General features: G+C 36.8%; 1 protein-coding gene and 1 long non-coding RNA gene across 3 annotated transcripts; both read right to left on the reverse strand.

Annotated features, from left to right (window-relative positions):
* Positions 1-473: 473 nt before the first annotated feature.
* Positions 474-4,309, reverse strand: LOC103965886 (mitochondrial carrier protein MTM1). 2 transcript variants are annotated; one of them, XM_048565976.1, is made up of 10 exons: positions 3,725-4,309; positions 3,318-3,392; positions 3,021-3,146; positions 2,516-2,575; positions 2,223-2,393; positions 1,824-1,923; positions 1,575-1,666; positions 1,311-1,460; positions 1,077-1,132; positions 474-960 (listed from the first exon to the last, which is right to left on the reverse strand). In XM_048565976.1, exons 1-10 carry the CDS (start codon positions 3,953-3,955, stop codon positions 825-827), a joined length of 1,197 nt encoding a protein of 398 aa, XP_048421933.1. In that variant the 5' UTR covers positions 3,956-4,309; the 3' UTR covers positions 474-824. The 2 variants fall into 2 exon arrangements, with proteins under 2 accessions (XP_048421933.1, XP_009377260.2); XM_009378985.3 differs by having other exon boundaries at positions 1,077-1,135; positions 3,725-4,301.
* A 2,908-nt stretch (positions 4,310-7,217) lies between these two features.
* Positions 7,218-8,047, reverse strand: LOC125469168. Its single transcript, XR_007251526.1, has 3 exons — positions 7,885-8,047; positions 7,627-7,726; positions 7,218-7,510 (listed from the first exon to the last, which is right to left on the reverse strand). It is a non-coding gene; the product is annotated as an uncharacterized LOC125469168 (long non-coding RNA).
* Between the last annotated feature and the right edge of the window lie 17,992 nt (positions 8,048-26,039).

The raw sequence follows: 26,039 nt of genomic DNA on the forward strand, positions 1-26,039 counted from the left end.
TCGAGTCGTTTTTATTTCAAAACACAGAGAAATGAGTGCAAGTCGTTATCCTTTTCCGAACAGAAAACCCTCATATCATCGTATACCAAATCAATCCTTTTATGTATTTTTTAGAAACCCCGATTTATTTTTGTCGAAGGCAACTTATTAGGAGAAGTGAGGTGTTGAAATGACTGAAATAATTCTGAACACAAGTCATGTACAACTTATTCTAGGTTAATTTTGGAAAATTAGTATATAACAAAAATCACTTAAAATTTTAATTCATATAAAATTTTTAAAATGATTTATAAGTTTATATAACATTTTTAAAAAATTCCAAAAAAATTCATTGAGTAAATAAAGACTGCTATTTGCGACAAGTATTTGGAATTATATGTTTGCCTGCCTCCATTGCCGTCGAGGTTGAATAAATAAATATAGATTTCGAACTTTCAACCCAAACTTAAAAGTATGAAAAGAACATCGGTAGGTATTTGCTAATTTTTGTTTCAACGAAGAAAATATGAGCACAGTTATGCTGCAATCAAATACAGAGTTTCAAATTTCTTGTGAAAAAAAAAAAAAAAAAAAATCAAGAGGAACAATGAAGAGAGGATCTCTTATTCCCTAAAAATTGCTGCTATCTTCTGTCGCCTTTGACCTTTCCCACCACCATGACAAGAAGATTGTGATTCGCACAGATGAAATCACATAAGCAAGTGATTTCGCTCCTTCAAGGCAGCTCCGTCTATGATTAAACGGCAGGTAAGCTTTGTACAAGTATACCAGAATCCCGAAACCAACGAACGCGCAAGTACAATCCATGAATGTGTCAGTTTTGATCATTGAGGTGTCAGATGTCTGTAATATAAAAAATACTTGACGACTTCATATGAGGAGATGACTATGCCAACAGAAGGGCCGGCACGGCCAACACGGGGAACAACTCCCATGAACAACCCCTTCATCCTTCCGTCCCTATTAAACACAAAAAAGCACGAGGCCACGGTTGGTTAAAAGAAAAATGAACATTAATTTAGGGAACTGAAATCATGTGATTGATGGCTTATATTGTGGTTAGAAGTCTCATATACCTCCAAATTTCAAGCAACGTTTTTCTTGTTGTCATCATCAATGCTCTTGCAGGATCCTTCTACAAAAAGAGAACTGTTAAAATTCAAACAGTTCATCTTTTTAATTTTGGGTGCGTTTGAATCTTGTGAATAAGTTCGATAGCACATTTGGGATTGCTTCACTGTTTCTTTCAGTACAATGACAAGAAAGGAAAGGAAACAAAATCACGGTGAAGCTTATTTTAGAAAAATAACCTCTATTTGTCGTCGAGTTTTGGCCACATCAAGTGGACATGTAGCAGCAGCTGCGAGGCTTCCTGCAACAAATCCTGCAGAGAAATTTGCCCCGAGGACACTGGCTGCGCTGGGTTCATCACCCACCAGACCAAGAATTCTTCGCCTGATCTGCACAGAAGGGGCAAATGAATAAGTTGAATCAAGTTGTATACACCTGCTGGTGCAAGGCGTAAAAGAAAATCAGAAGGTAGGTTTTGAATGTTCTTGAAATAAGTGACTCACTGGTTCAAGGGTTGACCAACAGATTGCAGAAAAAGGAACATCACGGGTAAGTTGAGCCCCAAGGCCAGTCCACAAGAGGCGATAGTTTTGAACTGTTACAGAAAGAAAAAATGAAGGCCATCAATAATCTATTTTAACTAAAAGGTAGACCTTATAACTATTCTCAGCGAAATCAGCTCAAATCCAATTACTTATGACAGATGGAACGGTAGAGAATAAATCAAAACTAGAAGTAGGGAGTTCACATACAGTTTTGAAGGGGGGTTTTGTTCTTGACAGGGTCAATGACCCTATTCAGCGTCCCCCAAACTCCTGGAGGCTTCACACCGGCTTGAGTTTCCCTGAATGCCTACATTTAAAGAAGGGAGAATGAGAAATTTCAATTTTGGGAGAAAAGAAAAGACAAACGTTATCATCCACATAGAGTAGTTCTCCTTACATAATCATCAAGATAATTAGTCAATACATGAATGACAGTTTATCAAGGATTTGGAAAACATGATCTGGTATTTAAGCAAAATATATAGTTAGTCATCTTCTTGTCTGATGCTAATTGTATTTTTATGCCGCAGATTCTCAATAACAATTGTTATAATTTGAGGCCAGCATAAAAGATAAACTAGGGCATCAAATCTACATAAAAGATACCTGCATGCGCGTCCTTGCCAGTTCAACAGGGTAACAAGAAACGCAAGCTAAGGATCGTGCTATTGACCCTGCAACTAATGGCACATATGGTGTTAAACTTGGAGCATTCGTAGTCGTGAAATCTTCCATCCAATTGCGGAAAATGTCATAACAAGGCATGTAGATCCCCACCTGATTGACAAATAGAAAAAGTAAGTACTAGCAACATTACTTCCAGAACAAAGTGCATGGGATCTAACGCTGCAAGGAACCATTTAGATAAAAGAGGTAATCATTGGAAAGAGGAGACTTACAGTTGGCATGGCCAATGCTAAGCTTGCAGTAGTACCTCTCCAGAGTCTCCAAAATCCTTCCTGCACCAATTCATTCCTGTGAAACCCCGCTAATATTATTAAAAAGTTTGCCTACAAACTCAAAGACGATGACCTAAATAAACAGATAGTCCCTCAATGGCAATACATTAGGCACATGGACAAGGCAACGAAAAGTGTCTTAACATGAAATTTACCCAGTTACTCTCTATCTATGACTGTATACAATACTTTCAATCTGTCTGCAATTAATGAGAGAGAAGTGAGTAGCTTTCATTATAAGGTTAATTAAAAAAACATATGCCTGGTTTAACCTATGAAACAAATATTTAAGGTCGACACTTTACATCACAAGATGACAGGAGCACTCTATTTGACTGCAAAGGTTATTTAAGGATAGATTGAACCATAAACACAAAGGAAGATAAGTCAACCCTTTTTGGGAGATGAATATACTACATAAACATAAATGTATGCACCCACTAACCTGGCGTATGACTTTGTACATCACATCCAGTGTTCCTTTATACTGGTTACACTCTGGAGGGCAGACAGTCTTGGATCCAAGTATTGAGCTTGTGCGTGGCATGGAAGATCTCAAATCTGAAAGCATCTACAGACGATCCCAAAGCCAAAATGTAAGGTGCTTCAGTACAAGGAAATATCCGTACATGAAACAAGCTAGATATGATTCAAGCTTAATGAAAGCAATTAAGAATTGAAGATGAACTCAATAAAAGAGGTACTACTAAACTAAGTAATCGAAAACCAGTTGTGTACACACCGAGTTTGATTCTGTGCAAGCCACATCACATAGCCCCTGATAAGGAACTCCAGCAGCCTGTGCTTGCAACCTTGTCTGAAGGCAATGCAACAAACAATGCATAACACCAATCAATTGCCATAACACAAACCTCAAGGTTAGAGAGCTTTCTAAACATGAACCTTCACAAATGACTAAAATTTTCAGGCAAACACCAATCGGTTCAAAAGGGTAATTTCTAAACCAATAAAGTTACCCTTTTACTAATTCACAACAGCAAAAATATATGATTTTTTTCATAAGGGTTCTAAGAAGAATACAGAATCTCAATCACAGCATATGGAAAATGGGACAAATTGTCCAAAAGATGAAGAAATGGACAAATTTAAATACAAAGAATACAAAAAAAGGAAGAGAAATAGCAGAACCTTGGCAACGTCAAGAGGGTTAACGAGAATCGCAGAGACGAATGCGGCACCGGCGGCTGATAAAGCCCGCTCGCCAAAACCCAAATTGGCGTCGGAAACACGCATGGAATGGAACAGTTTCTGCTGCTCTTTGGCTTCTCTGAACATGGTATCCACGTTTCCTTCGAAATCAACTCTGCTGGCGGCCACCGTGGTCATCCACGAGGGCAGGCCGTGCCTTGAACCCACCATTTCCTCCTCCTCCTGGTCTTTGCCGGTCTGTCCTGCAGAAAGTCTGGAGATTTGTTTAATATATGGAAGAGAAAGACTGAAATTTTCATGGGGAGGACGCAAGAGAGTGCGTCATTGCGTATGTGTTCGATACTTCGATGTATAATTCGTGGCGTGGAGCAGAGGGCGCCAAACAAATTGGGGCTGCTGTGCTGTGCCTGTGGATGTGGATTCCAATGGGAGAAATTTGAGTGGGCTTTAGGACTTATTGTATTTGGGTTAAAACCGAGGACATATTCACTCTTTCGTCTTCAAGTATTGAATAATTGATGTCACTCGTGCTCAAATTTTAATGTAATTGATTAACTATTTAATAGTCAAGTATGAAATTATCCCTTTTTAATTTTATATTTGACCGTTAGATGATAAATGTATTAATAAATGTTCGTAACGTAATTGTGCTTCTTTAGTTCCATTATTATTGGAAACCCTCTCTCCAAAGTAATTTCATTTTCTCTAAGTATAATGTTTACTCAATTCATGCTATCTATAGTCAACTTAGTTGATTTTGGGCATTGATTCGTACCTTTGACCACTTTTTTATGCACAAATTCATCTCCAACCAAAAAATAAATAAAGCATCTCCAATAAGAATAGCTAAATGTCCAAAAATGAAAAATAGCTACAACTGTCTAATAACCCATCTCCAATCAACAGACCATGTTTTGAACAAAAGTGCATCAGACTGATAGTACCTAAACTATCCTTTTTAAGAACCCAGCTAATTTCTAATAACCCATCTCCAATCAACATGCCATGTTTTGAACAAAAGTGCATCGGACTGATAGTACCTAAACTATCCTTATTAAGAACCCAGCTAATTAACCAAACATGTCCTTAATTATCAAAAATCAAAACCCTAACAAGTCCATCTTCTCCATTTGTCTCTGTGTGTAAACCTCTTTCTATCTTCCCCATCCACTTTTCCCTAGTCATCCTAACTTCTAGTATGTATATTTACTTTACAAGTCTTTTATGCTTCCTGTTATGAATCTTTCTAAAGAGTTAGAGTCTTGAAAATGGAATAAAGAAAATTAGGGAGTTTAAGTACTTCTTTCGGACCCTAAACACCATTGACATTGGCGTATTTGCATTTGTACCGGAGAAACTCTCCTATTAGAGTATTTTCAATGGAGATGTCAAAAGATAAATGTTAAATGTTAATTTGATGGCTGACGTGACGATGTCAGATTTTCTCTTTTTCCAACCGATATGTTTTTTTGTTATAAATGATATTTGTAGGCCCATTTTAAAAATAAATCAATTTAAATAAATTTTCAAAATCTATAATTAGTGCATAAATGGGACCCACATAATAAAATAATTGAAAATTATTTGGCATCACCTTTTCTTATATGTCAAATTTGACATATGAAAACTCATATTTCAATCCACATAGGATTAACTTATTGGTTGGAGCTTGCTCATACTTTTAAATTTATTTTAATTGATTTCGTTTTAAAATGAGTCCTACATATATCATTTATAACAAAAAAAAAACATATCAGTTGGAAAAAGAGAAAATATGACATTACCACGTCAACCATCAAATTAACATTTGACATTTATCTTTTGATATCCCATTTGGAGATGCTTTTAGATGTCAGAACATAGTATTTTGGAATTAATCCCCATTTTGGTAGTCTTTGTTTGTTTGTTTGTTTATTATTATTTTTTTTATTATTAAAAACTAGTATAAGGGCTCAAAAAGAGCCAGGTAAACATCAACATAAAGTACAAGGCCTAAGCAAAATGAGAGCCGCAACCAAGATACAACGCGAGACCCACATAAGCTTAGGCCTTAAGGCTGAAAAAACAAACAAAAAACCCTAATCTCAAGCAGCATAAACAGATCACTGCCACAGCCACATCCTTAGAGAAACCAAACTCTAAACTAAGAACGTAGACACCATATTCAAGTCCCTTCACGAATCCCTGCAAATATATACAAACAAAGTATCTTATGGGTAAAAACTGAGGCTAAGTGTCACATCCCGGCCCGAGGGGAACCATTTCCCGGGCCCGCTCCATCACTATAGCACGATATTGTCCGCTTTGGGCCCCCAGCACACCCTCACGGTTTTGTTTCTGGGAACTCACACGAGAACTTCCCGATGGGTCACCCATCCTGAGAATGCTCTCGCGCGCTACTCACTTAACTTCGGAGTTCCTATGGAACCCGAAGCCAGTGAGCTTCCAAAAGGCCTCGTGCTAGGTAGAGATGGGAATATACATATAAGGATCACACCCCTAGGCGATGTGGGATGTCACAATCCAGCCCCCTTAAGGGTCCGACGTCCTCGTCGACACACATGCAGCCAGGGTTAAGCTTTAATACCAAATTGTCACATCCCGGCCTGGGGGGACCACTTCCCGAGCCCGCTCCACCACCATATCACGATATTATCCGCTTTGGGCCCCCAGCATACCCTCACGATTTTGTTTCTGGGAACTCACACGAGAACTTCCCTATGGGTCACCCATCCTGGGAATGCTCTCGCGCGCTACTCGCTTAACTTCGGAGTTAGTGAGCTCCCAAAAGGCCTCGTGCTAGGTAGAGATGAGAATATACATATAAGGACCACATCCCACATCGCCCAGGGGTGTGGTACAAGGCCTAAGCATCAATATAAAGTACAAGGACTAAGCAAAATAAGAGCCACAACCAAGATACAATGCGAGACACACATAAGCTTAGGCCCTAAGGCTGAAAAAACAAACAACATAAAACCCTAATCTAAAGCACCATAAACAGATCACTGCCACATCCACATCCTCAAAGAAGCCAAACTCTAAACTGAGAAAGTAAACATCATATTCAAGTTCCTGCACGAATCCCTGCAAATATATACAAACAAAGTATTTTATGGGTAAAAAAATAAGGTTAAGGGGTATGTAAAATACCCTTACTATGGCGAAGGCCACAAAACAATTGGCCTTGATGGGGACACGGCATGCCGGTTGGGGTGGGGGAAGAGGAGTGAGGGAGGGAAGTGGATCTTATATTCAATTTTTTGTCGGATTGGCTAAGGAAGAGGGAGGAATGAAAATTAAAAGACAGAAAACGATAGGTGAAAAACGCCGAATAAGAGGCATAAAGTCCGGGATAGTTGAGACTTGTCTCAAAGAAAACTGAGATTAAACTCAGGGAGAACGGAAATTGAAAAGGAAGGAAGAAAAGGATCCTTCTGCAAAAAGAAAACTTTTAAATTCAAACAGATCATCGTTTTAATTTTGGGTGCGCTAGAATCTCGTGAATAAATTCTGTAGCATATCTAGGATTGCATCACTGTTTCTTTCAGTACAATGACAAGAAAGGAAAGGAAACAAAATCATGGTGAAGCTTATCTTAGAGAAATAACGTCTACAGACTATTTTGTCGTTGAGTTTTTGCCACATCTAATGGACACGTAGCAGCAGCTGCAAGGCTTCCTGCAACAAATCAGAGAAATTTGCCCGGAGGACACTGGCTGCGCTGGGTTCATCACCCACCAGACCAAGAATTCTTCGCCTGATCTGCACAGAAGGGGCAAATGAATAAGTTGAATCACGTTGTCTACAACAGCTGGTGCAAGGCATAAAAGAAAATCAGAAGGTAAGTTTTGAATTTTCTAAAAAATAATGTGACTCACTGGCTCAATGGCTCAAGGGTTGACCAACAGATTGCAGAAAAAGGAACATCGCAGGTAAGTTGCGTTCCAAGGGCAGTCCGCAAGAGGCGATAGTTTTGTACTGTTACAAAAAGAAAAAAGGAATGCCATCAATAATCTATTTTAACTAAAAGGCGACCTTAGAACTATTCTCAGCGAAATCAGCTGCAAATCCAATTACTCATGGCAGGTGGAACGGTAGAGAAATAAATCAAAACTAGAAGTAGGGAGTTCACATACAGTTTTGAAGGGGGGCTTTGTTCTTGACAGGGTCAATGACCCTATTCAGCGTCCCCCAAACTCCTGGAGGCTTCACACCGGCTTGGGTTTCCCTGACTGCCTACATTTAAAGAAGGGAGAATGAGAAATTTAAAGTTTGGGAGAAAAGAAAAGACAAACGTTATCATCCACATAGAGTAGTTCTCCTTACATAATCATCAAGATAAGTAGTCAATACGTGAAGGACAGTTTATCAGAGATTTGGAAAACGTAGTGTCGTTTTTAAGCAAAATATAGTTAAAAAATTAGTTAGTAAACATTGGTCAATAGGCATCTTCTTGTTTGATGCTACTTGTATTTTTATGCCGCATATCCTCAATAACAAGTGTTTTAATTTGAGGTAGAGTTACTGACATGACACTCATGGGATTGGTCAAGAGGTGCTGCATAAAAGATAAATTAGGGCATCAAATCTGCTTATAAGATATCTTGCAGGTAAAAAGTCTGGAATTTGCGAGAGCTTTTTATAAAAATTGTTTCTATTGATGTAAATATGTTAAATGATTCAAAATGATATAATATTTAATGTGATGTAATAATTGCTAAAGAGTAATGCATGATCAAAGATTGTCATTTTGATGTTCTAGCTTTTCTAATAAGTTGTTTTTTTCCAAAGTACCATAGCCCTAAACCAGCCTTGAACCAAATTAAGATTTGTGGTGGTGATAGTGTCAGGAAGGGTAGGCAGACGTACATCTACTGCTTTTAACCTTTCTTTCTTACTAATTTTTCAGAGTAGTTTTCTATATTTTTTTGAGGATATTTTGAATTCGGTTTCTAGTTATTAACATTTTTTTTACCAAAATTCTAATGGTATTTAAATTTGATCAAAGTTTTTTAACTTTGTACACATCATTATATTACTAATAATATGAATACTTCTATATATTTGATATTAATTGTTTGACATTTTATTAGATTTATATATGGCATATAAACCTCAATAAGGAATAGCCGTAGTATTGTGGGTCTTTGTGAATCATATTTATGTATATATATTAGAATTAAGGTTAGGGTTTACAAATTCCATCCTATAAATTGTCTAGTTATCTTCCAAACAAACCGTGAAGAATTAGGGTTAGGGTTTACAAGCAGCTACTAGTATCCTTTCTAGGCGATGGCGTCCACTATGACTCTCGTCTTTGATTCTAATGAATTTGATGCGAACCCTCATCGCTTCGACAACCAGGACAGTCGTGCATACGTCGATTGGGTAAATCCACTACATAGAGGCACAACCATCAGACGATTCAGGACTTAAGTCACTCTCGATTTCTTTCACTCAAAATTACGCCCTTCTCGTCCAAGCAATTTGGATGAAATTTTGTCGAATCTTTTTGTTTTTTCCAGTCTGATTCCAATCCTCGAAACTGTTTCACATGCCTCTCACGTAACACAACTTAACAAAAATTTGGATGAAATGGAAGGGAGGTAATTGACGCTCTTTTACTAGTTAAGGGAATGCAAAAGCAAGTGGACAATCTATACAAACGACTTAGAACTCGTTTGGTTGTGTTTTTAAAATGACTGAAAATATTTTTGATGAAAATATTTTTGGAAACAATCCTTAGTAAAAATGCTAATAAATCCTGAAAAATCACTTAAAGCGCTTCCTAGAAAAAAGCACATAACTGATACTTTTTGTAAAAACCCAAAAACAGTTTTTTCTATAAACACTTTCAGTTATTTAAAAAACACAATCAGACGAACGAGCCCTTAATCACACGGGGGGATAATTCATCAACTATGTGCAAATGTGTTTGGCAGATGCCACGCGTTAAACATGGGAATGAAGGAAGTAATTGGTTCCTGCTCCTAGAAGGAAGTACTTGGTTTCTACCCCTAGAAGGAAGTACTTGGTTCCTAGGAGGAAACGGTGACAGCTGCTGCAAACCTTGAAATGGACCCTACTAGTACTCATGTTTTTTGTCTACAATATTTTACGAGAAATGCTAAAGAGACTATCTGAAAAATGAGATTCTTAATGAACTCTCCACCACCTTATGTTTTTACCACAATTCTCGTGCCGATATCATAAAATATTGTACCAAAAACATGAAGTGAGAGAGAGTCTATAAAAAAGCTCACTCTAACATAATCTCCTTAGCGTTTCTCATATTTTATTTCTTTTTCTTTTTATGTATTCACTTTGTTTTATTTCCCCTTCAAATGAGCTAAATTATTTATCCTAGCTTAGATTGGGAGACTGGTGATTAGTGTGGTGCCAAAAATAATTTCTAAAATCATAGAGGCGACATATGGATTTTTGGACAAGAAAGACAAGATTACCCTCGTTAGACAAACAAGGCACACCTAAATTTTCACGCACATGCAACGGACGGCTCAAAATCCCCTTCATCAATGGAAGAGTTAAAGGCGATCATTAAAGAATTTATTCAAATGTCACTCATCAATCCCTCGTTGATTTCATTCAATAAGGTAACTTCCAGAATCTCCTATTTAATTTGGAATAATTACCATAATAAATTCAAAATGTTATTTCACATAATATCTTGAATTATTTCACCCATTTCCGTCGTATATGGTCGGCCACTCCCAACCCTAAAGGCCGACCCCCTCCTATAAATACTTAATTTATCCCACTAAAATGCTAAGTCATTTTGTTACCACAAACTCCTAAAAATACATTATTTTCATAATTCTAACTTTGGCATCAGAGGTTCTTTAGCCAAATCCCCCCACCCCAATTCATCGTGGGTGTGTGAGGCTTTTGGCCTTAAGAGCAGCTCCAGCGTGTGCTGGAACCCGAGGGACAGGAGAGTGAACAGGGCTAGAGAGCCCAAGCAATCAAGTCCAGCGTGTGCTAGCAAGGGAGCCCGAGCGGGACCAAGTGAGAAGCCGGTGGAGAGTTGCCAACTCGAGAGCACGGAGTGGGTTTGATGCAAGGCTGATGTCGCCTTGACGTCAGCCACGTTTTTTCTTCTGTTTTGCCTTGGCGTTCAAGGAGAAACCGGAGGTTTCGTTGCGAGCATTGTGCTTCAGAGGCGAGTAAAGAACCGGAGAAATCTGAGGACGCTTCCAGCGAGGGAGCATTGACCGGAGCTTCTTCCTCACCTCCAGGTACTGCGCCGCTTGGAGGTTCTGCATCGCTCGGATTGATTTGCACTTCATTTTTTCGAATTAGTTTTGAAATTAGAATTTGTGAGTTTGTAGAGATTGGGTGTGTCTGTGTCTGTGTCTATGTGAGGGCTGTTTGGTTGGTTTTAGTGTGAAAGTGAGAAAAGGAGATGGAAGAAAGAAAAGGAAGGGAGTCAGTTTTAAGAATGGAGAAAAGTGAGAGTGTAGAGAGAGAGAGAGAGAAAGGAACTTCAGAGAAAAATGGAGAGAAGTGAGAAAGATGAGTGGAAAGAAAGGGAGTGATGTGAGGGAGTGGAGAGGTGCACGGGAAATTCCAAACAATTGCAAAAATATATTTATTTTATTTAATTGTTGGCAGGGCTATTCAAGTGTATGGGTGAAGATGCAAAAGGCAATTACTATTCATTAAGGGCAATTATTGTTCACTAGGTGGATTAAATAGTGGATAGCCCGGGGGGCCCTTTCCCACGGTGGAACTGCTCTAATTGAATGTGGTATTATTTTGCAGGTGCATTTTCTTCAGAAGAAGAGACAATGGAAATTTGCATCCACAATTAGCACTTAAATAGAGGGAAACGTAGACTCAAAACGCTAGTTATATATCTCATAGGTGCAATTTTTGAACCATTTCACTTTGGGGTAAAAAAATAATAATAATAAGTTGTATACTCTTCGACTGGGTAAAACTTGTATGCAACAACAAAACGGATTTAGGGCTTTGCCTCGACATAGATGGATTAGGCAAACCAAATAAGCAAGATAATATTATATTATTTTCTTCCATCTATTACATCTACTTCTATCATTTAATTTTGTCATCCTCCTCCACATAAGAAAATAATGATCGAAACAAAAACTCAGCAGTTCACCCCTATTATGAATTCTGAAGAGGATTATGTTGAAGATTTGTATAAAAAGATTGTAAAAAATGAGCAAGAAGCTTATGATCTCTATAATGGGTATGTTGCGCGAATTGGCTTAAGCATTCGGGGAAACAAAGAAGATATGGCAAAAATGGAGATCGAAGAACACTTAATTTTGCATGTTCAAAAGAAGAACTTATAAGGCTAAACATGGCCTTTTGGCCCTCCTTCGGTTGGAGATGGCCTTACTTTTGCAAATTACAACTATCGCCCTCTCTTTCGCTTTCATCTCACTTAACCATTGGCATTAGACCTTCATCTTGAACCAAAGTACAATCTCTCCCTTTTTTTCTCTCTCCTCCCTTTCTACCATCTTTAGACAAAGATTTGATCTTTAGAGAAATGACAACAAATACCCTTGAGAATATGACGAGAACTCGTGCTGGAGCACCCACTGGGACAACCCTTCAGAATTTGTGCATGCCGATCCCCACTAACACAGCCCTTTAGATTTTGAAGCCGCTCTCGGCGATGGATCTTGCGAGATTCAGAACAATGTCTGTAGAATATGGCGACATCATTCTTTCTGACAAATTCATAGAGTCCAACATCTTGTGACTTCAGGGCTCCAAGGACCTCATTTACCTTCCTGGACCATTCGAAAGGTTATGCAATTTATTTTGTGGCACCATTAATCTTGAGAATTGATATCCGGATTTCACCCGGAGTATGAGACACTAGGGGTGGGTTCAAAAAACCGAAAACCGAAAAAAACCGACAACCGAACCGGACTGAGGCAGAAAAAAACCGAACCGAAATTGTCAAACCGAACCAACCGAATCTGACCAGTTCGGTTTCGGTTTTTGAGGCTTGGAAACCGAACCGAACCGATATATATATATATATATATAATTTTTTTGAATATTTATAAATTGTTTAGTCATACAAACATAACAAAACAGAACCTGTTGCCAAGTTGGTTTCAATGAAACTTTACAAGCTGGAGGCATGGGTTCGAACCCTCATGCCAGGATTTGTGAGGTTATTTTTAATTTTTTAATGTTTTTAACAAAACCCTAACCCTTAAGCCTTTTCTCTCTCGTTCCCTACTTCCCTTCCCTGCCTTCAGTTCTTCTTCTTCAGTCTCGCGCAGCCTGAGGCCCTGAGCCTCATCTCTCTCTCGCTCTGTCTCTCTCAGATTGTTCTTACCGTGTCGACTTCGAGTCTTGAGACTGCAAAAGGTTGGTCTCGTACTCTCATATCTGGGCTTCTGCTTCTGCTTATCGAATTTAATTTAATTTTTTATTGAAATGATTTTATTTGAATTTATGAAGTATATGAGCATAAAAAGTTCTGAAATTAATGCCTTCAGCTGAGGGACTGGTCCAAATCACCAAAGAGTTGAACTTGAATCAAATAATTGGTGATTTGAATATTGGGAAGCTGTTTAAATATGTAGATGTTGAATCAATGGACTCAATTTATTCTCATGATCTTATTATGACTATGGAAAGTAATTGGTGTGAACTTTGTGTTTCAGGTGGTTTCCTCAAACAGAACGAGCCAGAGCTGTTGGACTTGCAATGGCTGGGTTTCAGCTTGGAAGTGCAGTAGGACTCATGCTTTCTCCAATCCTTATGTCACAAGGTGGTGTTTTCGGACCATTTGTGATTTTTGGTTTATCTGGATTTCTTTGGGTTTTGGTGTGGTTATCTGCAACATCAAGTACTCCTAACCGAAATCCTCAAATATCAAAATATGAATTGGATTACATATCGAACAAGGGGCAGAAGTCCTTTTTGTATCCTTGTATGGAAATTATATATGCTTGCACGGACTCATTATTTTTGTTTCCTTTTTCAATTTTTGCAGGGTTTTTTCATTATTCTTTCCTGGATGCCCATTTACTTCAACTCTGTAAGGCCTAATCGAAATCCTAACCGAAATCCTCTGTAGGCTGATTAGGAACCTCTGTAGGCTGATTAGAATTGTTAATAAAGTTGATAGATATTGTTTATTTACCATTGTTCCCAATAGCATATTCTTAACATAAGCAAAAAAATATAGAACACATATGTTTAGGTAGTCTCAATCTGGTACCTTTCACAACATTCTTGTACAATGTACAAGCATGGAAGTTGCTGCTTCTCTTTGTCTTTGTTCGTATTCCCAGGTCCTTCTTCAAGGGAACTGTTACTTCCATCATCATCCATATTCATTTCATATGATCCTCACCTTCCCCACTAGTACAAAAAGAAAATCAAGGGAAGGCTGCAATAAAGCAGATGAATTATGCGATAGTTGTGAGTGCCACATTCATTTCATATGATCCTCACCTTCCCCACTAACATATTTTTCATCCTTGTGCAGTTGTGCTATAGACTTCTTAAACAAATTTGGTATCCATGCATAGAAGTCATTCTTGAGGGCTATGGTTTAATCCCGATACAATGTCAAGTATGGTTTAAACAAATTTGCTTTACATCATGTTTACATGTTTCATTTTTTATTTGTATGTAGAAATGGCAAGTGGAAACTCAAACAAAGGTGCTATGTTGCCGCCTAGGCCGCCTAAGCATTGAGCTTGAGGACTTGGAAGATTTTATTTGTCCCAAGACATGAAATGATGAAATGTAGATGTGTAAAATTGATTTCATACTTGTAGGTTTTCATGTGAATGACTTTGAAGAAGTGGCTTTGAATGTGAACTTTCATATTTCCATTTTTTTTTTAATAATTTTGGAGGGAAAAAAAAAAAAAACCGAAAAAAAACCGAAACCGAACCGAGAAAAACCGAACCGAAAAAAATCGAAAAAAAATTGAACCGAACCGAAATTTCGGTTCGGTTTCGGTTTTGAGAAAAAACCGAACCCAGCCCTATGAGACACACCTCAAGATTAATTTTTAATATTTTTAATTTTCTCCAATATCTTAACACAACTATTTCACCAAACAATATTGCTTGTAACAAAGTCGAATAGTTAGAGATCATATCATTTTCTTCCTATTCTTCCTTGTTTCATAATGAACAATATATCAAAAAGTCACACGATCTTTTTAGCGAAAAAACAATCACATAGTTGTTGCTTACCTCCACACAATTCACGTGTCCCACATACAATTCACATGTCTCAATTTTCAGACTCATAATGTTATAGCATACATATTCTTCTTCTTCTTCTTCTTCTTCTTTGTCATAAAATGCCAAAAGCACTCGCATTTATCAATCAACACTTACATGAACAACAACATGCCAACAAAAAATTGACTTGAAAAACCCCGTTGTCATATGTTTTATTATTTTACTGATGTGAAGTGCTCAAAATAAATGGTTAGATTGGCCCAAGTGTTACATTTTTCATGTATAAATTGATAATGTTGGTGGCAGTGTCACTCTTCTTGTATATACCAGATAAGCAAACAAAATCAACAATAACCCAGAAAAGCAGCTCACAAATGTAATTATATGAATGCAAGAGGACTCGGCATCTTACTTGATAATATCATACTCATGTCTATGATCCTGATGAACTCTTTACGATAGAAAAAAATTACTCTTTTTCTTTATATACAACTCAGGCCAGGAAATACTAAAACACAACCCCTAAATACAACTGAATTAGATGTAAAACAAATTTGAATATAATTTTCTAAATTCAAAATAAAAAGAATCTATTTGTTTGGAGCAGATGAAATTGCAATCCCCATGCGAAATTTCTAACCATTAAATTGGATTAGACAAAATCATGAAATTTTTTTCAAAAGACCAATTATTTTAAATCACAAATTTAAAGCCGATTTTGACATGCAGTAGGTCAATATGGTAGGAATTGTTTCAGACTAACCTTGATGGCGTGCGTCGGACGAATTGTCCAATTACCATCGGAAAGCTTGAATCCGAACAAAGCTCCAAGGTTATAGGGAGATGTTGATGTGAAATCCAACATGCAAAGGTTGAAGGAGAGGAACTTCAATTGAAAGGTCTGGAGCATAGTGGCTACTTGGTAAGAAGAAGTCGCACCAAGTTAGCAGAAATCGTAAGATCTTGGTAAAACAGGACGACGGCCAAGCACGAAGAAATCGGGAGGAAAGAGATGAGTACGGGGCATTTTTGTCTGTGTAAAAACGTACTAATGCAAACTTAGTAGGGGTAAGACAGGAAGAACATTGTGCATATGAACCGTGTTTAGGGTTTTAGTGTAGATTAAATTTCTAGTGAAAATAATAGCTAAGGACTAGATTTGTCAAGATTGGTTGTCATGAAAGGCGTTGGTTACGATTTTCTCGGTTTTATAATGTTTATCATGCTGCCTATGGAATGTAAATAGTGGATGGACAATTATGGTTAATGTGTTGCATAATGTGTTATCTTACGGATTTTAGAAGGAAATTTAGTTGCCAATCGAGTTGGATTGTCACACTATACAAGTGTGAGTAGTATAGCAGTGAGAAGAAGAATGAAGTTATAACAATCCATTGTTTAAGAGATAAGATGGGAGAAGAAATTGTTGAGGCTTCTTCCCAAGAGGGATTTAATTAAGCCATCCTCCTGGAGAAGAAATTAGATAGAAGCAGGAATTACAAATGTTCAAGGACTCATATCTTGATGTCTCTTATGCCTAGAGTTAGAAGACCTGTTTTGTGCTAAGGTTCTGCGGAAGTTTGTTTAATTCATCTCCCTTGATTTGTAAGTGTTCATCGATTGTAAAGGTAGATAGAGATTAAAATAACAGGGTCCATATTTTGTTCTTTTAGCTAGCTGCTAGCTCAACCTCCTAAGGGAGAATCTCTAGTGGGCATTTCTGTTTTACCTCGGCTAATAAGCGTGCTATCTGAATGCGATATTTTTCAAGTGCTAGGTATTTTCTGATTTGATATGGACCAGCTTCATTTTTCTCATATTGCTGAGCTTTATATTATTGCTCAACTTTAAGCAGCATTGATATATATACATATATGCCATCCTGCATAACAATTTTCTATGGACTTGACTGATGTTACTGTTCGAGTTTGTAATACCTTTCAAACTGAATGTTGTTCAACTTTAATCAAGGTTTCTTGTAATTAATTCAGAAACAACGGATGAAGCGATTTTGTAACAAGAAAAGGAGCAAGAAGGGTTTCAGTGGACTCACAAACCTTTGGAAGTGAAGAATGTTCAGAGAATAATGGGCAAGAACCCAATTAGATAAAACCAATTTCGATATTAGAATTTATACAATTTTTTCCTAAAGAACATTGGGCAAAAACTCGATTAGATAAAACCTACTTTAAGGTTTGTGGTAGTGATAGCCACGAATGGTAGGCAGCTGTATATCTCCTGCTTTTACAAACCTTTCTTTCTTACTAATTTTGCAGAATAGTTTTCTATGTTGGTTTTACTTCCTTTTTTGCATTGTTAGGCCAGTGGTGACACTTAAATTTGCAAATTGTTCAATATCAATCTTCACTTGATTGTTGTAGCCAAGTGAGAATCCGGCTCCCTGTACTTATGTTAGATTAGAATATTGCTCGAATGGTGGAAGCGTTTGATTGATGCATTCTCTCCATCAATTGATTTTTTGTTAGGCGAGTTGCAGTTCATTGAAGCTTATACGTTGCTTTAGTGAAGCGACCAAAGGTAAAAGAAAAGAACGGAAGATTGATAGCTGAGAAATTGCGGGAAAATATTATTAAGGGTGATTGTTGCAGCTCGGTGGACCGAATCAGTGAGTTGCCACATGAAATTATTGTTAGTATACCGTCACTCATGTCACTAAAGGAAACAGCAGCTACTAGTATTCTTTCTAGGCGATGGCGCAACCATCAGACTATTCGGGGCTTGCTTAGACCTAGACTCTTGCTTCACAAGCTCCGTTGATCATTGGATTCGAATTGCAATGAGTAAGAGAGTTGAAATGCGTGAGTTGGATTTTTGTGCATTTGCCCCTGGGTTTCCAAAGAATTATTATAAATTTGGCAAGGAACTATTAGGTCTTGAAATTCCAAATCTAGGTGCTTCCTGTGGTAGATTTGAAGCCCTCAAAGTTCTTCATGTCTACAAGGTTTCTGTGACTGGAGAATTTCTCGAGTACTTGCTGTCTAATTGTCCCGTTCTTGAGAGGTTAACAGCGGGCTACGCTTTCAGTGATTTGGTTGATTTAAGAGTTGTCGGCCTCTCAATTGCCCTTAAACATCTGGCGATACATTCTTGTCATTACCTTAAAAGTATCGAGATTCATGATGTAAACCTGGTTTCCTTTCATTATAATGGAAAATGGACTGTCAATCTTGCTCTGGGTAAACACCTTCGCTTGTTGAGATATCCGTGTCGCATAGCTGCATTGTTTATGATGTGACACCAGAGATTCTCGACTAGAGATTCTCGAGTTGGATACCAATGGAGTTGATGACTACATTCAGACTCATGCGGCGTTTCCCATAATAACAAATCTCAAGCATTTGAAGTTACTAGTTAATGTACAACATTCAGAGAGTCTTGGTCGTTTAACTTGTTTCATGAAGGCATGTCCGTACTTGCAGAGACTTGTTTTGAAGGTTAAAGAGATTTTTCCTTGCCCATGGGGAGAAGTAGAATTAGAGAGAGAGCTGCCAAATGCCCCCATAATTACGTCAAGGTCCTAGAAATATTAGGGTACCGCCATCGTCCTTGCGTCGATCAACATGTCAAGTTCCTAATAGAGAATCTTGTTGGATTGGAGAAAATTATCGTCGATCCTGTCGTCCGGCATTGATGTTGGGACCATGCTATGCAAAACCTTAAACAAAAAGTGCCTTCAACCGTTGAATTTGTATGCAATTGAGATTTTAAGTTATATATCAAGACATAACTGTGAGCAAACCAAACAAATGCATTTGAGACTTGGTTAAATTTTTTGTTTTATTTGTTATATGTGTATTCAGTTTATTACAATTTGTATTCATCCAAGCAAGTATAAAATAACTACTCCAGGATCTGTTTCGATCCCGAGTTCGATTCAAGATGTATACAAAAGTTGTAATTATCAAGTCATTCCAAACTATCAAATTTTGATTTAAATTATCAAGGCCAGAAATAGTTGAAAGTATCATACAAGACATTTGATGACTACCAACTCTTACAAGTGGATAGGCACGTGCTATATGAAAAAATATTATATTAAAAAGCGAAAGATATTCGATATCAAGACGTTTCACCAATGATTATTTAGTCTAGTGACACCACTATGAATTTATATCTCACAAGAATTGCACTTGTAAATTAATCAAAATATAAATCTCTAAACTTTTCTTGACAACTACGTGTATGAGAGACATAAAAACAAAACAAAAAAAGATTAACAATCATCCCCTACCAAAAAAGACATCAAGAGGGATCTTTGAGAAGGTTAATAGAGCGTCAATTTTTCCTGCTTCTTTGGATACCAAAAATGGAATCATTTTGGTTGAGCTGGTGTACAATAGTTGCCTGGTTTTACAAGCAGCAATTACAAAAGAAATGCTCGCAGAAACCATAACCAGTTTCACTGCAATTCCAACGACTTTTTGCCACTTCCATGAGATGAGCAATTTTCTTATGCAGTTAGTGAGAAACCTTGTGCTGTGAACTCCACCTGCAGGTTCATCAGACATTATCTTCAACCTCTCTCTAAAATCCCAATTGAAAGGGACATTATTTTCACTGCCAAAACATGCATTCAGTTCTGTCAGCACATTAAGTTTCCTTCTTCCCTTATATTCTGCCACCTTTGCTACTAGATTTTGCCTGCTTTCTTCCTAACTGTTGAATGCTGCTTGCCTATCCATCTGCTGCCAAGAACTCATTCTCTGCGTATATCGATCCCCAGAAGTGTGAAAAAAAAACTAAATAAAAGATCATACAACAGTGATATGGTGACAGAGAAATCAAAAACACCTAAAGCTATGATGCAAATGGAACAACATTGCAGACTTGGGCTTAATCTAGTTGGCTATAGCAATGTGTTTCTACCTTCTGGACCCATGTTCTCCGTAGTTTAAGCAAACTTAATTAGTGTTATAAAAGAGAAATATATAAAATTGGACAATCCACAAAGAAAAACAAAATAATGGTGAGGGGGGGCAAGTAACTACCTGTAAAAACACGAATGAGTTCTCAACTTCCTTCACTTGATCTCTAATTGCAATCAATCTGTTCCTCTCCTCAAATGGGGCCTCTGCAATGTCACAGTAACGCCCCTTTTGTGAACAGAAACTACACAACCTGCTATTTACCCTCGTTTCATTGCTGCTGAGCCTACCACGAAATCCCATGCTGTCTTATCTCGATTGAAAAAAACTGCAGGTCTCTCTTTCTTAAAACTCCCAATTTCCCATCAATCAAAAACCCACTAATCTTGTAATTTTCAATGGCCTTTTTTATTTTTAATCATATTCTGAACTGGCCATGTTCAATTTTATCAGGTTTTCTTTTCTTTTGCCTGTGGTTTGGTATGAAGTAGGGCTCCTCTTCTGCATTAACTTAAATTAAAGTATTTCTACACAATCATTTTGTTTGTCACTTTTTCTTTTTTCTTTCCTTTAAAGGGAAGATTTGGTGGCTTTAGCTGTTCATGACCCCCACACTCTCACTCTCATCACGTTCTTCTCCTACTCCATCTTCTTTTTTAAAAATAAAATTCTCATCATGTTAGTGATGCATGTGATACATGTATATTGCATATTATGACATGCACAACTTGTATACTAGTTTTTGTAAAAATACACATAACTAGTTATGAACTTTTAATAAAACATAAACCATGACGCATCATTAAACGGACACTAAACTTGGTTGCGGCTTATAATCTCTAGGCCATGTTTGGGATGAGAGATTTCCAAATCTCAAGGATTGATATCAAGTTAGTAAGTAATAGATTAAAAATGTTAGATATGAGGGATTAGAAATACATACCCTTTCATAAGCATTACAACGACATGTGAAAGAGATTGTCAAATTCATGAGCCATTTAGGGCCCATTTGGTAGGCTGGATGGAATTGGGCCTTAGGGATAGGATTGAATTGGCAGACACTTGTAAGACATGATTTGTAACACATGTATAAGATACGTTAAATAACTTACTCTATTGTGGATTCACAACTCATCTTATCTAGTCCATTCCATCTTACATTTTGACACAACAAACAACGGACTAGACTCTAGTCCATTTTAATCAATCACAATATATCTCATCCAGCTCATCAAACGGGTCCTTACAAATCTCACATGCATACCTTTATAATACTCATAAAAGACATTTCTAATTGCTCTTATCTAACATTTGTGATACATTTCTTACTAATTTAGCGTCAATCTCTTGAGACTTGGAAATTCCTCACCCAAACATAACTTATGTCCTCTGGTTTTATTTTTCTTTGAAAATTTAAAACCGGTTCTATTTGTGTTTATTTTCATTATTCTTTGAAAACTATACATCATTAGGCTCCATGTGATTTAATTTAGATCATGTTCACAAGGTTAACATAAATCACAACTGCTTATAATCTGTGGGAGTGACAAATTTGGGGCCAGCCCAAGTGCTCAGAAGGATTTTCTTTCAGTTCACAAAAGTGGGAATGTGGGATGGACCCAAAACTTTGAACACGCACCATCTCACAAATATTTTCAATGAGAACACTAGCAGCATGAAACATCAATGAGTTTTCCTCAGACTTGTTCTGCATATATGCACCATAAAAATCGACAAAGTCAAATACACAAAAAGCTCTTCTGCTTCTGAAATTGGCCATTTTAGTTGGTTATACACCATTGACCATGATGTTACTGTACTGCATCACCATTCACCACTCAACAATGTATATATCGAAGAAGTTGAGATTCTACCATAAAATTAATTGCAATACAAGGAGTATCTCAATCTCTTAAAAGCTTGCAAGGTTCTTCTTTCGCCACTGTTAGGCTATACAGTGGGCCAACATGCTCTGGTACCCTAAAAAAGTTGGGGTTGCACCATTAAAACAAATTGGCAGCATAAAGAGCAACTCAATCTCTTATAAGTCATTGCAAGATTTTCTCTTTTACTGACGTGGGACTCTTTTACTTTCGTATCTTCACATATATTAATGAAACAATTTAAAATCATGTATTTACAATGAAATTTTGTTTACGATGTGAATAGAGGAAAATGTGACCGCACTTCCATAAGACATAGCAAAAAGGCTAAGGCACGTTTTTAGTCCCTGTAGTTTTGAATCTGTTCCAATTTGACGACGTTCATCAACTTCCGTTAACCTAGGTTGACGGATGTCCTTGAATGGAAACATATTAGAAATTACAAAGACTAAATACAATGAAATCGAGACTACATGGATGGTAGGGGAACTTTGTGTATACTACAGCGTCTAAAAGCGTGTTTTAGCCTTAAAAACCAAGAACATTGCTCGACTCGTCCTATGTTAGAAGTGGTTGCTCCTCACATACAAATAACGGTTTGTCACATAAGCAAAAACATATTATAAAAACGGATTAAACTGTGATTTATTTATAACGAAAAATACTATGAGAAAGAGCCTTATATTTTTAAGCAAAAAAGTTCATCAATGGCTTCATGGACCCAAAGATCCGATGCAAATCACTATCCTTGTTCTGGTGGTAGGTTGAATGGGACCACTGATCCCACCTGTTCTTCTGATACATTTGATATGATCTCTGCGTTCCTCTGCAAATGATGTACCTTTTCCTCGGGCTCCCTCTCCCATCATCTTCAGATTTTGTGGCCCACTTTAAACCTTAAAAATTATATAGTACTTAAGCATGAAACCCTATGGTTTCATGCTAAGTAAAGTTTAAGATGTGGGCTGCACATCCCGTTTTATTATATTCACCAACTTTGGGTCCAAAAGAGATTAATACACCTTGTGTTTTAAGGTAATTGGAATAAAGATCTTGTTTTTTCCTGTTTTAGTTTCACCTTTGATGAAATTCTGTCCTCCCTTTGTCTTCCTTTGCTATTTAGGTAGGGGAATGTTCCATGTCCATTTTTGTTTGCATACTTTTAGGCCCTAATCTATTTGCTAATGTCACCTTGAAAATGATTTGAAGCTCTTCATGGTTGTGGACTTTTGAATACGAAAGACAGTATATCTCGACGAATAATTTATCATGTCATGTTATCATATTGTTAAACCAAGATTCTAACTAAATTGTTGATAAGTGAATGTTCATATTGATAGTTTGACTAATTATTAGACAGCAAAAACATTAACAATCTAAAAATGCTAAGATGTGCTTCATAAAACGATATTTGATTTGTTTAGATTCAAGATTCATATAAAGAAAATCGCAAAGCATATGAATCCACGATTTTGTTCCTTAGGATACCTATTTACATTTTAATTTGCAACCGCATCTGTATGTTTTTTAGTATGAATCAAAGTATTGTGTGTATTAGAATCTTTAATTGTTCGAATCGTGATCGTTAAATCTTTGACTGCACATTCAATCATTCATTACTTGAATTCTGAAAAATTAAAACTTGCACAGTATAAGAAGGACCACATTGAGTAGCACTACTAGACTAATAGCAAGAAGAAGGAAGATCTACTGATTTATTACTGTACTATTTGAGTTGAATTTCAAAGAGTTTTAATTATTATTATTTTGGGTTGTTTATTAAATCAACCTACTAGGTTCTGGTTCAGTGTTTTGCTTTAAAGGGTACCATGCCCAGGCACTGTTGCCTCTGTAATGTAGGGTGGACCCTACACCTGCGACATAATATATTGTAGGGAGGCAGAGGCTGGCTGCATTTCCGATAAATGCTGCTAGTCAACGAGATTCCCACAAAAGTATGATCCATTTACGAACTCTCTGCCATTTCATATTTTATATAATATTTTATAATATTAATACGAAAATTAATGTTTAATTGTAAAAAATGACAAAATCTAGAGAGAGTGCTACGAGAGAGCCTCATTAGCATTTCTCATAAATTAATTAATTCATTTTTTATATTTCTGTTGATTTTCAATGGTACGATGGAATTATTGGAAATGATAAGCTTGTTGAGACTTGAGTCCCAAGCAACTCATTTAAAATCATTCAAAAAAATAAAATAAAATTCCTACTCAACTGCTATCTTTTACTGGGTTTACCGGACCAAGTAGAGGGAAGTGCGGTCTGGTTTGGATCGTTTCATCTTTAGATTGCGTTCAAAGTAATTACCTACTAAAAAGAGTAGAGAAAACCAAGTCCAATTAGTTTTATCATGTTTTTTTTTAGTAATTTAGTTCAATTTCAATACAATTTAATTAGATCCTTCTTTATAGTGTTTCAGTTTTTATTCTGTCATGTGAAATGAAGCACAACAATTATATTCTTCAAAGTTAAAAAGAGAATCGAAGTTAGAAAATTTTGTGTGCGACAGTCTCATTGCTGATTGTCGTTATAATATGTGTATAGGAATATGATTTGATGGACGTAGATTACAACGTTAGAACATGAATAGAATGGTAACGCGACACGGGATGAGGAAAATTTATCAGTGATGTTGGAAAGGAAAAGCTTTAAAGGTTACTGCAACATTGTCATGTGGTATTACTGATCTATAGGTTATATTATGAGTGGAGGATGAAATTTATAGTTTAGAATATTACAAAAGACTATAAGATTAGTTGATGGTCTGATTGTCAAATGCCAAGTAATACTGAGTAACAGTCATCAAGCCTCCAACCCCCTAGTTAAACAAAAGGGTTTTTTTCACTAACACTAGCATATGGGCACACACAAAGTGTGTGAGAATTTTTTTTTTTTTTTTTTGAAATAGAAGGAGAGAGTGACAAAGTGATAAAGAATGTGAGAGTGAGAAGTTTTTTTATTTTTTATTTTTAAATTAGAGATACGTTAGGATTACAGGTAGGTGAGGATTTGAAAAAAATAACAGCAAAATTTGGTTGTGTGAAATTACATTTATGCCCCATATTTTTTATTCATGTTGTGTTTTAATTAGAGGGTTAAACTGGTAATTTCATAGGATTTTGGTTGACAATGAGTGTTTTATTAATTAGTAGAGATAAGGCTTTTTAGCCAAAACGGTTTTTGAGATTGGTATAACTCATCATTTTAATCCATGAGATTTAAAATCGATAAAAGTAGTCCATTAGATTGTTTACCATCAATTATTTTGATGTTTCGTGAAAAGTCTTCGTTAGATCGAGGATGGTTTTATTAGATCAACTCCTCCACTTGAACAAGTGATTTCTTCAATTTAACAGATATTTTTCACAAATGATCAAAATGACTAATGGTGTACTATATCATGAACCACTTATATTATTGTAAATCTAAGATAATAATGTAAAGAGTGAACTGATCTCAAAAATCGTTTTGGCTAAAAAGTTTTTAACATAGAAGTTGAGAATTGAGATCTAATGATTATTTCTCTCTGGCAAAAACAGTACAGAGAGCGCTGGGTAGGGGACCCAAATTAAATACATGTTTGCAAGAAGATCTAATCTAGTCACCAGAATTTGAGAGATACATAGTCTAGTCATTAGTCACAGAAGAAGATGGGATTTGCAACTTGCAAGGTGCAAATCTGTGGGTCTGAGATTTGACATGAACTTTGAAACCTCGTGTTCCACGACACACTGCATGCAGTATCAACACAACAGTGGAAAGGTCTTCTCTTAATTTAACGTTTAAATTTACCAGGGAATGCAAATCCGTGGTTTTTGTGCAGCTAGCTTCCTTCAGTTGGCCGGAGATTCAAGAACCGTGCCGGGGATTTCAGCAGAAGAAGCAGGCTGACATTGTCTGGGAATTTCTGAAAAAGCAAAGGCCCCTATATATTTATTTTCACCCCTTCCAAGATTTCTAGCACTAAATCAGTATTAAATAATAGTTAATTTCTACGTTTTGGTTTTGGAGCAAGAACATTGGTCGCACTTCACCATTGATTTTTACAGTCTCTTCGCTCTTTCGTGTTGTCTTCCAGAGACACTGACTGAGACAGAGAACCCCATTTGGGTCAATGACTTGAATCACTCTCATATCACTTTTACTCCAAATTGTTGTTGTTTTTAGAACAAATCACACAAGATTTAGATACTCTTGTGTTGAATTTGAGTTATTTTAGCGGTTAAAGTTAGGTATGAGACGAGTTGTAAATCCAAACATTTATGTGACGAGAACTTTG

The sequence above is a fragment of a genome, unplaced genomic scaffold, assembly GCF_019419815.1.
Source record: "Pyrus x bretschneideri cultivar Hongxiangsu unplaced genomic scaffold, Pyrus_bretschneideri_v1 Contig40, whole genome shotgun sequence".
NCBI lineage: Eukaryota > Viridiplantae > Streptophyta > Magnoliopsida > Rosales > Rosaceae > Pyrus > Pyrus x bretschneideri.